Here is a 14099-nt window from a genome sequence, read left to right as displayed (position 1 = left end):
GTTTGCTGCTTTTAGTCTCCAAGATGCCTGTTCCCATTTGCTGATTTTCCCAAGCCACAGGAAGTTTCTGAGATTCCTAGTTGCAGGTCATCATTAATAGTATACAGTTCTCCGATTTGCCTTGACATCAGCCCCATCCATATTTACCAAATGCATGTCAGTGATAGCAGTCTATCTCAGGAGGAGGGGAACTCATCTCTTCCCATACCTAGATGATTGGTTAATGAGGGGCAGATCTGAAGAATCAGTCCTCAATTACACTCAATCTCTTTGATTGACTAGCATTGATTTTGAACAAAATCAGAAGACTGTCAAAAAAAAAAAAAAAGTCAGAGCAAAACAGAAAATCAAGTTAATTATTGCCATCCTAGGCTCTGAGTTCAAGGACCTATCTCTCGCATGAGCAATTCTAGGCCATTTGATGCCTATGTCAGGACTTCCAATCTCAGTCTTCAACCACAATCCATGTGTATCTGAAGTTACTAGGCCATATGCATTTACCTAGTCCAGAATGCAAGATTGCATCTTGTTCTCTTCAATCATGGTTGAAGTTGGTCTATCACCCGAGTTGTCAGTCATTGGACAGACTTCTCCAAATGCCTGGACTCTTTACAGTGGTGGACAGAACAGATCAATAACATGCTAGGGTATACCCTTTGCTTGTTCTCCACTGACCAGGACTGTACTCACTGATGCCTCCATAATAGGTTGGAGAGCACATCTAGGAATATTGATAATTCAGGGTTTGTGGTCGGAACAGGAAGCATCCTTTCATATCAAGGTCCTGGAGTTTCGAGCCATTTACGGTGCGTGTCGATCCTTTTGGTATCAGATCAGGGTAGTGGTTCATATAGTTACAATAATGTAACAAGCAGGGAGGAGCCCACTCCAACCAACTTTGTCAGGAAGCAATAGTTTTGGCACTTTTGCATCAAGGAAGACATAGCCACAGCTGCACAGTTACCAGGTGCTCAGAATTGGCTGGCTGATCAACTCAGCTGGAGTTTCTTCCAAAGTCATGAGTGGCTCTGAAGGACAGTATTCTGAGGTCCATTTTCAAAGACTGGGGCATTCCAATGATCGACTTGTTTGCAACGAAAGACAACAAAAAATGTAGTTGATATTTTGCATGCACACGGGTCTCAGTTTGGGCTCATTAGCTGACACCTTCCATTTGAATTGGAGATCGGCCCTGATGTATGCTTTCCCCCCAAGCTCACTCATTCCTCAGGTGCTTCTCAAACTGAAGTTGGATCATGCCAAGGTGATACTCATTGCACCAGCTTGGCCAAGACAACATTGGTTTTCCGACCTTCACAGTCCATCTGTTTGACCTCCTAGCTCTCTTCCCCTCATTCCTGACCTGTCAGTGCAATGCCACGGCCAGGTATGGCATCCAGTAGTCTGCATCTAATGGTGTGGATGCTGCATGGTTAGACTAGAAAGAAGAAGAATGTTTGCAAGCAGTACAGTGAGTTCTGTTTAATAGTAGAAAACTTTCTACTAGGTATATCTGTTTGGTGAGGTGGAAGCATTTTTTGATTTGGTCTTTGATTCAGGGAATTTAGCCAGTGCTAGCATGTATTCAAGACATTTTGGATTACCTGTTGCATCTTAAGTCCTCAGGTCTCTCTCAGCTCATTGAGGATCTACCTGGTGCGATCTCAGCACACTGCCATTAGGGTCCTCTATTCGAGGTCCTAGCCACTTGCTCTCTGTCTCTTCTTTGCCAAAAGACAGCTTTTTTTTATTGTCCTAACTTCTGTGAGATTTATTGAGCTTGTAGGCCTTAATGGTGGACTATCCCTATATTAAGTTTTTCAAAAACAAGGTGGCCTTGAGGCCACACCCTAAGTTCTTGTCTAAAGTGGGGCATCTAGATCAGAACCAAACTTTGGAAGAGCATTTCTGCTGTCATTGTTTAAGCAGATTCTGAGCCCCACCTCCATCCTTTACTGCTTATGAGTCACATGAGTAGAATACACCTTTTCAAACAGTTGAAGAAGAAAAAAAAGTCACCTATCTGTTCTTCAGTTATTGTTCTTCTAGATGTGGGTGCAGATGTGTATTCCACAACCCAGTCTCTGTCCCCTCTGCACTGAAGTCTCAACTATTGATGTTCAGTGCAACGGAGGGGGGTTGAGGCAGCGCTGCCTTTAAATAGCTATGGGAGGGGCTATGGGGCCAGAGGGCACAAGCACCACCCCAATGGGCAATGTAAAGCAAAATTCTCCAATTTCAGTGCAGTGGGCAGGGGCGGCTCTAAGAATTTGGCCGCCCCAAGCAGGGCGGCATGCCGCGGGGGGCGCGCTGCCGGGCGCCGGTCCCGCGGCTCCTGGTGTCCTCTTGCAGACGTGTCTGCAGAGGTTCCGCTGCTCCCGCGGCTCTGGTGGACCTCCCGCAGGCATGACTGCGGAAGGTCAGCCGCCTGCCGCCCTGCCGGCAAAATGCCGCCCCACGTGCGCGCTTGGCGCGCTGGGGTCTAGAGCCGGCTCTGGCAGTGGGCACACGCACACCAAGTGGAATATATGTCTGTACCCACGTTTTGCAAAACGACAGTTATTGTTCAGGTAGGTAACTGTTTTTTTCCCATCGATCTTGGAGTAGTAGGGCAACACCTTTAATACTAACATTTCCTTATTTTTTTATTTACTGTTTCCTCACTTGTATATGCCACATCTTTAGACAATGGGGTTATCTCAAATGTTCTTTTCTACAGTAGTTGAAGTTTAACATGTTAAAAGTAATGCAAGTAATGGCAATGAAAGACGTTAAGTAGAAAAAACATTTTTTTTAAAGTTGTATCTCTTTAGAGTCTTATCCTGCTTTTTTTCCCCTTTCTTATTTTAATTTTTGAGTTATGGAAAGGATTGTTTTAAAATGGACAATTCTGGAAAGCAAAATGTCTGTAACTGCCTGGGTAAGATCCATATTGTAGGAGTCTGGCCCCTGACAATGTAGCAGCACAGCTGGCAAAAATCATAGAAACCTGTCCTCTAAAGCTGGGAGAGGATTACAGTCTGCAGAAAGCCTTTAAGGGCTTCCTGTTTTCTCACTCGATCATAGAAACATTATAGAAGGTGAAGGGAACAAATCTGTCTTAAAACATCTGTGCTTTTTTTGAAAGGAACATTCTGTCCTCTTGAAGTTGCAGACATCAGTGCTGTTCATGTAAGCAAGGCTTGCTCGTGTAGATATTGTCCCATCAGGGCTGATACATGCTGAGGTACGCTTTTACTCCTGCTTCTTGCTTTTGGCAAATTAACCAACCTAGGGGAATCAGTTGGCACTGAGGTTTTAAGGGACATCCATTTCATGCCCATTTCCTGAATCTCAAGAGATTCCATTATAACAACCAGTGAACATTCAGATTCAGTTGTCTGCTTTTGGAATGGCATACAGGCTGATGTGCTGTGTAGCCATTTCATTTATGGAGCTGGCAGTTAGCAAGATTAATGGTATTTTTTAGGGCTGTCAAGCGATTAGATTGATCGCACTGTTAAACAGTAATAGAATACAATTTATTTAAATATTTTTGGATGTTTTCTACATTTTTAAATATATTGATTTCAATTACAACACAGAATACAAAGTGTACAGTGCTCACTTTATTTTTTATTACAAATATTTGCACTGTAAAAAACAAAAGAAATAGTATATTTCAATTCACCTAATACAAGTACTTTATAATGAAAGTTGAACTTACAAATGTAGAACCTACAGGTCCAGTGAGTCCTACTTCAGCCAATCGCTCAGACAAACAAGTTTGATTATAATTTGCAGGAAATAATGCTGCCCACATCTAGTTTACAATGTCACCTGAAAGTGAGAACAGGCATTCGTATGGCACTGTTGTAGCTGGCATCGCAAGGTATTTATGTGCCAGATGCGCTAAAGGTTCCTATGTCCCTTCATGCTTCAGCCACCATTCCAGAGGACATGCATCCATGCTGATGACAGGTTCTGCTCGATAACAATCCAAAACAGAGTGGACTGTCACATGTTCATTTTAATCATCTGAGTCAGATGCCACCGGCAGAAGGTTGATTTTCTTTTTTGGTGGTTCGGGTTCTGCATTAGAGTATTGCTCGTTTAAGACATCTGAAAGCATTCGCCACACCTCATCCCTCTCAGATTTTGGAAGGCACTTCAGATTCTTAAACCTTGGGTCGAGTGCTGTAGCTATCCTTAGAAATCTCACATTGGTACCTTCTTTGCGTTTTGTCAAATCTGCTGTGAAAGTGTTCTGCTATAATATGAAATACATGGCAGAATGCAGGTAAAATAGAACAGGAGACATACAATTCTCCCCCAAGGAGGTCAGTCACAAATTTAATTAATGCATTATTTTTTTTAATGAGCATCATCAGCATGGAAGCATGTCCTCTGGAATGGTGGCTAAAGTATGAAGGGGCATATGAATGTTTATCATGTCTGGCGTGTAAATACCTTGCAATGCTGTCTTCAAAAGTGCCATGCAAATGCCTGCTCACTTTCAGGTGACGTAAATAAGAAGCAATATCTCCCGTAAATGTAAACAAACTTGTTTGTCTTAGCAATTGGCTGAACAAGAAGTGGGACTGAGTGGACTTGTAGGCTCTAAATTTTTACATTGTTTTGTTATTGAGTGCTATTATGTAACAAAAAAAATCTACATTTGTAAGTTACACTTTCACGATAAAGAGATTGCAATACAGTACTTGTATGAGGTGAATTGAAAAATACCATTTCTTTTATCACTTTTACAGTGCAAATATTTGCAACCAAAAATAATAAAGTGAACAGTGTACACTTTGTATTCTGTGTTGTAATAGAAATTAATATATTTAAAAATGTAGAAAAAAATCCAAAAATATTTAATAAATTTCAGTTGGTATTCTATTAACAGTGTGATTAATTGCGATTAATTTTTTTAATCGCAGTTAATTTTTTTGAGTTAATTGCGTGAGTAACGGCGATTACTCGACAGCCCTAATATTTTTATGTACCATGACATCAGCTTAATCTCTAGAAGACCAAATATAGATCTGACTGTGGAATGTAATGAGTGCCAGGATGTACAGATCCAACATAATAGTAAGCAGCAGAGTAGAAAGTGTTACAGTTTCTAGAGTACTGATTTGGAATGGAATTTCCAGATAGTAATTTATAATCCTGTATCAAACTCTGAAACTTCAGAAGATTCCCCAAATGAGTGTCACTTCCTATTTATTTGAGCACTACATTGTTTAGCACAGTACAAAACACTGGAAGAAATTATAAAAGAAAATCAAAATACAGTATTCAGCATATTTCACACTGCAATTTAAGATATTCTAGATCGGGGTCCTCAATCTTATTCTTTCTGAGGCCTTCCCAACATGCTATTAAAAAAAATCCATGGCCCACCTGTGCCACAACTGTTTTTCTGCATATCCAGTAGATTAAAAGCCAGGGCCGACGTTTGGGGGTAACACACGGGGCAGTTGCCCAGGGCCCCATGCCTCAGGCTTCGGCTTTAGCCAAGGGTGGTGGGGCTCAGGCTTCGGCTTTCTGCCATTGGCCCCAGCGAGTCTAATACTGGCTCCTCTCTGGTTTATTTTGGTGGACCCCCTGAAATCTCTGATGGCCCCCTCAGGGGGGCTCCAGACCCCTGGTCAAGAGCTGCTGTTCTAGAGAGCTGAATAAGTCACGCACTCATCTGTCAGTTCCTTTGAACTTGGATACTTTTGCTTACTAAAACACCATTTTGTTCTAGGCTTTTATGTTCCTTAATTTTGTGCAGTGCTTAGGTAACACAAATATATACATCTAATATTGGTGCCAACTCTTGTGATTTTGTCAAAGTCATAAGGTATTTGGTGCTTCTCTGATGGCCTCAGCTCCTAGGATCATGTGACTAAGTAAGAATCTTAGTTTTCATTTAAAAGGAAGTTTATAACCCTCATGAATGTGGAACAGAGCTGGAAAATGTGAACTCTAGAGGCTCAATCACAAGAAAGTAAATTAAAAAAAAACAACCTAAAAGCTGTTTGATTTCTTTTAATCTTATTTATATAAAAAATTGGTATGCTTGTGGTTGGCAATCCTGTAAATTATATAAAATCCTAATATAGCTAGATCATAGAGGGTGGGTCAGACTTTCAACTATATGAGGATATTTTATATAACAAGCACTAGTAAAATAAAGATGTTAATCAAGAATCTGAACAAATGAACATCCCTTTTAAGCAATGAATTTCTAGTACCTGAAAGTTGGTGAGAACATTAAGCGAAAGTCTTCACTGAAGAGCTATTATGTGTTCAGTGAAGGAACCTTTTTATTATATTCATATATCTTCTTAAGGGTGCTTAAGAGCAGTGCAGGCTTTAATGTAGGTTCTGAGCTTTTGGCTGCAGGTTTGAGGGATAGAGCTTCTTGATGCTAAATGTACAAGTTCAAGTTTTCTTTTTCTTGAATGGGTCCTACACAGGGCTGGCTCCAGACCCCAGCACGCAAAGCGCATGCTTAGGGCGGCGTGCCGCGGGAGGGCGGCAGGTGGCTCCGGTGGACCTCCCACAGGCGTGCCTGCGGAGGGTCCGCTGGTCCCGCGGCTCCGGTGGACCTCCTGAAGGCGTGCCTGCGGAAGGTCCACCGGAGCTGTGGGACCGGTGACCGCCAGAGTGCCCCCCGCGGCGTGCCGCCCTGCTTGGGGCGGCACAATTCCTAGAGCCGCCCCTGGTCCTACATGTGAACAAATGTGGCCAAACAAGATAGGAAGGTTTTAGCTATATGTCATTGAGTCTTAAAAGATAGACTGACTTTCTTCTGTGCAGAGAAAGCTGTTTAATCTTTCACAAGATGGATTAGGTTTCTCTTCTTAAAGAATGGATCAAGAAGTGGCATGAATGTGCACACACTAATGGATCATCAGTGTACTTGTACATTTCAGACCCAAGGGAAAGGTGCCAAGAAACTCCTTACTGTTATGGAGTAGTTGGTAATGTTGTGCCTCTTGGAGAACGAATGTGAACAGTAGTCTGCTTGGCATCACTATTTCATTTAGTGAAGTAGAAGAATTTAGCAGGATATAGTCAATTAGAGCAATACTTTATTAAAAGAATCAAAGTATTTGGACCAGTAAGACTTGAATAATTGCTTTTAGGTAGAGACCAGGGGTGAAATTCTGGTCCCACTGAAGTGGAGGACAGTTTACCAGTGACTTCAAGAGAGCCACAGTTTATCTTCTGGTCCTTCTTAAATGTCTAATAGTTTCTTTTGTCCACAAAATTGATTTACCTGATGCAGATGGGGGTCTGTTTTTTGTTCTCTGTGGTCATTTGATTTTTTAAAAACAATTATTTTGAAGGGGAGTTGCCTTTAAAATTTAGTTTCAACCACTGCTAGAACAGCTTCTGCATGCTTCTTATAGGAAAATGTCTAGTGTTTTTATGTACTGCTGACAAAAGATGAAAAAGTAAGAAGTACAGTATCCTATTTGCTATCCTTTCTCTGTGTAGTTTTACTGTATCATTTTAATTAAGTAAATGTCTGTTTACATTCTTGATGTAAAACGTATCCATCTCCATGGACTGTTGGAGATTTGAAGCTTTATGGGACCAGTGCAGACATTCCCCTATCAGAGGGAGAAAACCAAACATGCTCAGTGGCTCAATGGCCCTTCTCGCCAACTGAGGAGTGGTATTGGTGGATTCCTTTCATTGTTCTTTCTTGGGAGAAGAGTGGACACAGTGTCTGTTATAGTCTGGTCTTCGTACATGAATCAAAATATGCACCCTACAGTTCATAGTTTGCTAGACTGTTCATTATTGCCTCAAAACCCATGTTAACACACTTCAGTGCAGTTGTGTTATCTAGCTCAGCATGGAAAGTCTAGTTCTTTCATTACCATTTTAGGGCAGATTATGAAATTACAAGAGGGTAATGTTGCCTTGACAGAATTATGAAGACAAATTGGCTAATTTCAGCTGGTATTGAATGCAGCTCCTCACCTATTTACCAGTACTTCCTGCAGGAAGCACATGACACCTGTGCTGCAGAGACTCTACTGGCTTCCATTTCATGCAAGTCAGGGTGTTGGCATTGATCTACAAAACTCTCTTTATTGTTTTGTATTCTGTGTATCTCAGAAGGATCCTCTCCTCTTGGTTTTTAACCCAGAGGTTGTGATGACAGGCTCAAGATGACAAGCTCTAGAAATAATCAGCTGGGGGCTGGGAAGATGAAGGTCACAGTGGAAATTCCCCAGACTCTTTTGGTCTAACACAAGTTTTGACCTTCACAGCATGTTGCAAACCCTGTTTCTTTATTCTAGGCTTTTTTCGGGGCTGAGTAAGGGTGAGTAGATTCAGATTAGGTGAAACTTGACTTTTGTTTTGTATGGGGTTTTTAAAGACTGCACTGTGTGTACATCTCGAATGTCATGTTGGGTATGTTTTATAAATCAAAATGTATAAAGAAGCTGTGTGCATGGAAGGGAATGCAATAGTCTCAGTCATTGATATCTGGTTTGTAAAAAGATAATAGGGTGACTGACAAGCAGCAAGAAAATGTTTTTTAAAGAAAATTTAAATTGAAGTTTCCTAGGTAAGAAGAGAGCTGTCTAATAAATAAATAAATTACTATGGAAGTGTTTAGACTGTAGTCAGATAATACAAATCATAAAAAAAAAAAAAAAAAGTTTTGCCAAAAAGGGACACATTTTAGGAAGTTTGTGTTTTTGTGCTTATACATCTGAAAATTCAGAATTAGGAGGAGCAGAAACGGTCTCTTTACCACTAACTGAATTTAACAGCCTCATCTCTCCTTGAAAAAGCTTCATAATAAATTTTTAAAAAAAAACCTAATCACCTTGGGCAGTCAGAAAAAAGTCATCCTTAAAAGAGAAAAAAAATGTAAATTATCATTTGAAAGCATATAGAAATTTCACTAAAATAAGGGGGATAATGCAGATAACATATTTAAACAAAACCTGAGTGAAGTTCAGGAAGAACAGAATCTGAAAGGGAATCTTCAGAAGTTCTCTTTTCGTTCTGTATAGTTTTTACCACGTTCATTGCCCTACTTAGCCCAATCAAATTATTTTTCTCAATTGAATAAATGAAAAATGTGTTTCTCTCCCTGATCAACTGCAGAAAGTTTTGACAAGAAAAAGAACTAATGCCCTTCTGCCTGAAGAGAAAATATCCTGATTGACAAGTCAAAGATTTACTGTGCATCTGAATAGACTTTGCAAGATCATGAATATTGTATATTTTGTCATAATTTTAGGTGTCTTTATGATTCCAGATTACCTTCATGCTCCTTTTCTTATTTGTTGCTTCCCAATTTTTGCTTAATACGGGTTTTTGAAAGATGGGATGAGTCAGATGAAGGGTCCCATGCGTTATTTAAAATGTGTTCTGAAAAACTTGAGAACACAGAAGAGCGTTTCAAACTTCTAACCCAATGCTTTCTAATGCTAAAAAGTATTATCGCTATGGAATGTAAGTGCTTCATGTGCACCAGGTCCTTCAACTTTTTCTGGTAACTCTGATGTTCTCACAATTATTCTTCATAGAATTCTATTTAACAATGAATTGATAAGGACTCCACTAATGGACTTCATACTTCGCTCCGGTTATGCATCCAATCTCTTGTGAAATCTTCAACATTATCTACCCTCTTTTCTAAAGCATCAGTTTTAGATGAATGAGGGTGATTCAAGGTCATGATTACTGAAAGATTTGCATTAAGCACGGTGTTTGATATCCTCTTCAAGGAGGTTTGAGGAGGGGATAGATGTGCTTGTTCTGCTGAGCAAACAGCATCTCAAACAGCTGCAACCAATGGAGATTGAGGTAGGTGACCAGAACAGAGAGTCCTTTCTTTTTCATATCCTCTGCTTTAGGAATCTCCACTGTATGAGAACCTGAGACTCCTTTAGACTCCTTCTCATCTCTGTTGGTTTCTTTAGGAAGACCAGTAAATCAGTAGTTGCTTAGGCATCTATAAACTCTCCTCCCTCCCTCCTCCCCTCATGCACACACTCGTACTGTTGTGACATCATACAAAATCTCCCCTCACCCCCAACCAACACCTCACAGATATTCTGATAACATCTCTTTGTAGTCTTTCTAGTCCTTAGTTATTGTAAGCCAATCAGTCTCATTTAATTTTTCATAGTTCTTTCTGGACACACTTCTGAAGAGAGAACTTATTTGTATTGTTCTGAGAGAACCTCAGTTTCAACAAGTTAATAAGACATTCTAAGGTACCAGTGCCTATTCAGCTGTCTCAAGAGCTACAAATTGTATATACTCCTTATGGTAGTCTCTCACCAAGTTCCCGTGAGCTTTTGAAGATTTAATTATAAACTGACTAAAATAGATGTCTTTGATAACTGGGGACCTATTTTAAATTGACAGCCTTTGTGAAGAATATTTTTGGGTATAAGAATGGCATCTGAAAAAGCCCTTGTTTCTGCAGCCTTTTAAAAGGATGTTTAATAATGTCTGATGCAATCAGTACTTGACCCTTTGTCTAATAGCAAAGTATTTGGGTTTATTGCTGTGCCTAAATTGGATTTGTGTTTATAAATGTACAATGTTCAGTATCACTTGAATCAAACAATATTTTACATGTGTAATCAGCTGCAAATTATATATGCAAATTTTTATAGGAGTCATCAAAAGACTAATTGCACTCCAAGGTGCAAAATTAAATGTTGCATTGTTGTCCTACAATTTTCATATTCACCAACATGGTATCTTCCAGTAAAGAACAAACCAGAAAAACCTACCTTTTTTGAAGCTGTGTTTTCTGTCTGCAAATTTACTTTGCTTGCTGCTGTCTGAGCTGCCCTATCTTCTCTCACCTATGGCCTGATCCATGAATTAGTCATGTATGTCAGTGATATTGTGTCACCTGCTACATAGCAAGTATGGAAGCTTTGTTTCCTGGGATGTTGTCAGATACGTCAGTTGTACCATAAATGTAAGAACCAGTCTCTTCAAGTTTATAAAATTAAGGTTGTTTCTCTGTGTTTTCAGACTGGTAGGACCAAATCATGTGATGTAAATGAGTGCAGCTCTCTTGACGGCAGTGGAACTGCACTGATTTACTGAGGATCTGGACCTTCATTTTTAGTGTCTTTCATGTGTACTTGGGGCCAAAATTCTGGAATCTCTCCTTCTGCCAGGAAGGCATAGTCTCAGCTTTGTGTGGCCACTACTCATGTCCCAGTGCATATTAGCTAGGAGAGGGAACTGGCTGTCTGATAATAGGCAGGTCTACCCCTTCTTCTTGCTACCCTCCTTCTATTCTTCCCATCTTACCGCTGGGTGGAGAATTTGAGGGAGGCACCAGAACCTTCACATGTCTATGAAACCTGACTACTGGAGTAGCAGCCTGGGGACTCACCCAGAATGAATGGTGGCTCAGGGGATTGAGAATGGCTTTTCACCTCTGGCTCCCCAGCTGAAACCATTCTAGGGTGGTAAATTAGCTACCATCTAATGGCTGTTTGACCTGCATGAAATGAGTTGGTGGTTCAGTCCAGCATGAAGTAGACAGGTGTCCACAGTATGGTTGCCTCATTGTTGACTGTCTCAACAGAGAAACTGTGGGTTGAGTGGACATAGAAATGGAATGATCATCTTATCCCTCCAGGTGAAGACGGAGGCGCATGAGCAGAGAGTGTGAGGAAGCTTTCACTGTCATTGAACCCTTTGTGCCCATATCATGGATAATCAGAGAATTTCAGCCCTGAGAGCTGTCAGCCTAGCATTCTTCATGTTCTCTACACTAACACTGCTGCAAAAGAATGGCGTACTCATCAGAAATCCGGCTAAAGCTACTGCTTATTTAGAGTGGACAGAGTCCAGACTCTTTACCTCATCAGTGTTTATAACCTCACCTTTTTTCTTTCTCTACCCACAGAGTCATTGGTTTCCTTGAAGCTTTTGTGTGCATAAAGTTTGGTCAAGAGCTCTTCTCCAAAACACAAATATTGTATGTTGTGTTTTGGCTTCTTTGTGTGGTAAGTGAGACTTCTCGCTCATGGAACACAGTGCCCAGCAATGCCTTGAGGCCTCCATCCTGCAAACCTTATGTACCTGAGTAGTGTGTACATATACAAGAACTCCTGCTGAATTCAGTAAGTAAGGACTTCTTAACCCAGTAAGAGTTGCAGATGTGAGCCCTAATACTCTGAAAATTGTTAATGGTGCAATGAATTTGTAAATACTCTTTCTTTAATAAACAAATTGGATTTACTAATATTCTCAGAAACAAAGGGCCAAACTCTCTCAAATGGAGTAGCTGCATTGACTCTCTGCAATTAAACCAGTAGAAATCTTGGCCCAAAATTCTGTAAACATTTTTGTTGTTTTTTCCACCCTTTTGTAGGCTGTTACGACTTTCCTGTGTTTATATGGAATGGTTTGGTATGCGGATTACTCTGGCCACCGAGAAAAGGTACTTTGGTGGGGACTCAATTTTTATTATAAGCCAAAATTAAACTGCAACACAGCCACATTGTTATACGTTCTTGTAAAGAGAATTCTGACCTAGGAATCAAGGGTGTGATCCAGAGTCCTTTGAAGTGAGTTGGAAACACTTCCATTGAAGTCAGTTGGCTTTGGAGTGGGCCCAAAGTGTGTTGTAGTCTTCAAGGAGCACTGTAATCCTAGCTGTACAAAATAGGGCTAAACCTTTATCAAAGGCTGGAATAATAAATAACTAACGTCTCCACTGTCTACGTGAAAAGACAAGAAGAATATGAAAAATATTGAGAAAAGCTTTGTTAAAGGACAGACCACCTCGGAGCTGTTGCTTTATTGCCATTTTACAGTCCTGTTTTTGTATCAGCTATTTGTGCTTGAGAATGAGAATGGGAAAGACCTTTACTTCCATTAGCATTTTTGTCAGAATTCTTACTGCAGCTTTAATGCTATAAGTCCTAACCGAAAATGTAGTGGAAAGGAGAAGTGGAGATTGACTCAGCCTTCCAATGACGTGTGTCTTCCTTGTCTTTATAGACCTTGTCGGAAAGCGAGGACAGCCCATACAGCCCAGATGCCTCATGGCTTCATTCTAAATTCACTAAAGGTACTGCTGCTTTGCATGCACATTTTGAGTGTCGTATCAGTGGGAATACAGCTCAGTCCTAACAAATGTATCTTGAGAAACCTACAGTATAGGTTATTTGATCTACTTTCTGACCCTTGCAATTCAAGTGCATATAGAAATAAGCTGCAAAGCCACTTTTATTTTTTCCCACTGATTTTCTTTCCATTCGTTAGAATGTGATTTAATTTTTAATGGAACAAATGGCTCCTCCGCCTGTTGCTGTTCCATTCCTTCCTGACAGTGAATGTTTGAGATTGGAAAATTTCACGACCTTGTTGGGCAGGTTTTCTCACTGAACATCCCCTGTATGGCTTCAAGTGAACAATGTAAGATGCGCTTTTATGCCTGCTTGTTAGTGAGCAGGCAGGAATATGCCCAGGAGCTTATGTTCCTACGGACGCTTACTAATGGCTTGACTACATGAACATTTAGTTCATGGCAAGTTGGGGTGCGAATCTACCCTGCACTAGCCTGCCACAGACTAGCTGTCCATGTGGACCCTACTGATGTCCGTTTTGTTTCAAAGAGAACTAGATCAAAGTATATCAGTTAATTAACAAACTTAATGTAGTTCAGCAGGGTTCACACAGACAGTCAGCCAGCCACTTTTTATTGCAATGAAAGTCAAGTAGGCAGCGTGTTTTCTCCTTCTCACACTTTAGTGAGGACCTTCCTATGGAAAAAGGACAAGATTAGCATCTGGAAACTACCATTCAGAGGTTACATTCCAGGTGTATTTACATCATTAAAACAATATTTTCTTTTCACTGTAACTTTCTAGAGTCCTGACATTTGAAGTACTTACACATGTTTTTCTTCAGTTGCATGCACAGATTTCCTAGGTTGCCTGTATTGATTTCTTTTTGGTTTGTTATTTAAAGAAGCATATTAGATTGATTTCTTTTAAAAATACATACATTAAAATAGATTTTTCAAGCATAGAAAAAGAAAATAATCTAATTGCTGGTCTAAAAACATTAACAGTGTCCCCTGACTTCATCAGAGTTAT

At 40.3% G+C, this 14099-nt stretch overlaps 1 protein-coding gene across 2 annotated transcripts in view; it reads left to right on the top strand.

The window, feature by feature from the left end:
• PTDSS1 (phosphatidylserine synthase 1) overlaps window positions 1–14099 on the top strand; it is a 56900-nt gene that overhangs the window by 38826 nt on the left and 3975 nt on the right. For both annotated transcript variants that reach the window (XM_045004456.1, XM_045004457.1), the window contains exons 10-12: window positions 11900–11999; window positions 12368–12436; window positions 13000–13069. In XM_045004456.1, the coding sequence (XP_044860391.1) occupies window positions 11900–11999; window positions 12368–12436; window positions 13000–13069 (239 nt within the window). The remainder of the gene's footprint in view (window positions 1–11899; window positions 12000–12367; window positions 12437–12999; window positions 13070–14099) is intronic.

The sequence above is a fragment of the Mauremys mutica genome, chromosome 2 (genome assembly GCF_020497125.1).
Source record: "Mauremys mutica isolate MM-2020 ecotype Southern chromosome 2, ASM2049712v1, whole genome shotgun sequence".
Taxonomy (NCBI): Eukaryota; Metazoa; Chordata; order Testudines; family Geoemydidae; genus Mauremys; species Mauremys mutica.
Note: the sequence above shows the minus strand (reverse complement) of the source record. Positions and strands in the feature narration are given on the sequence as shown.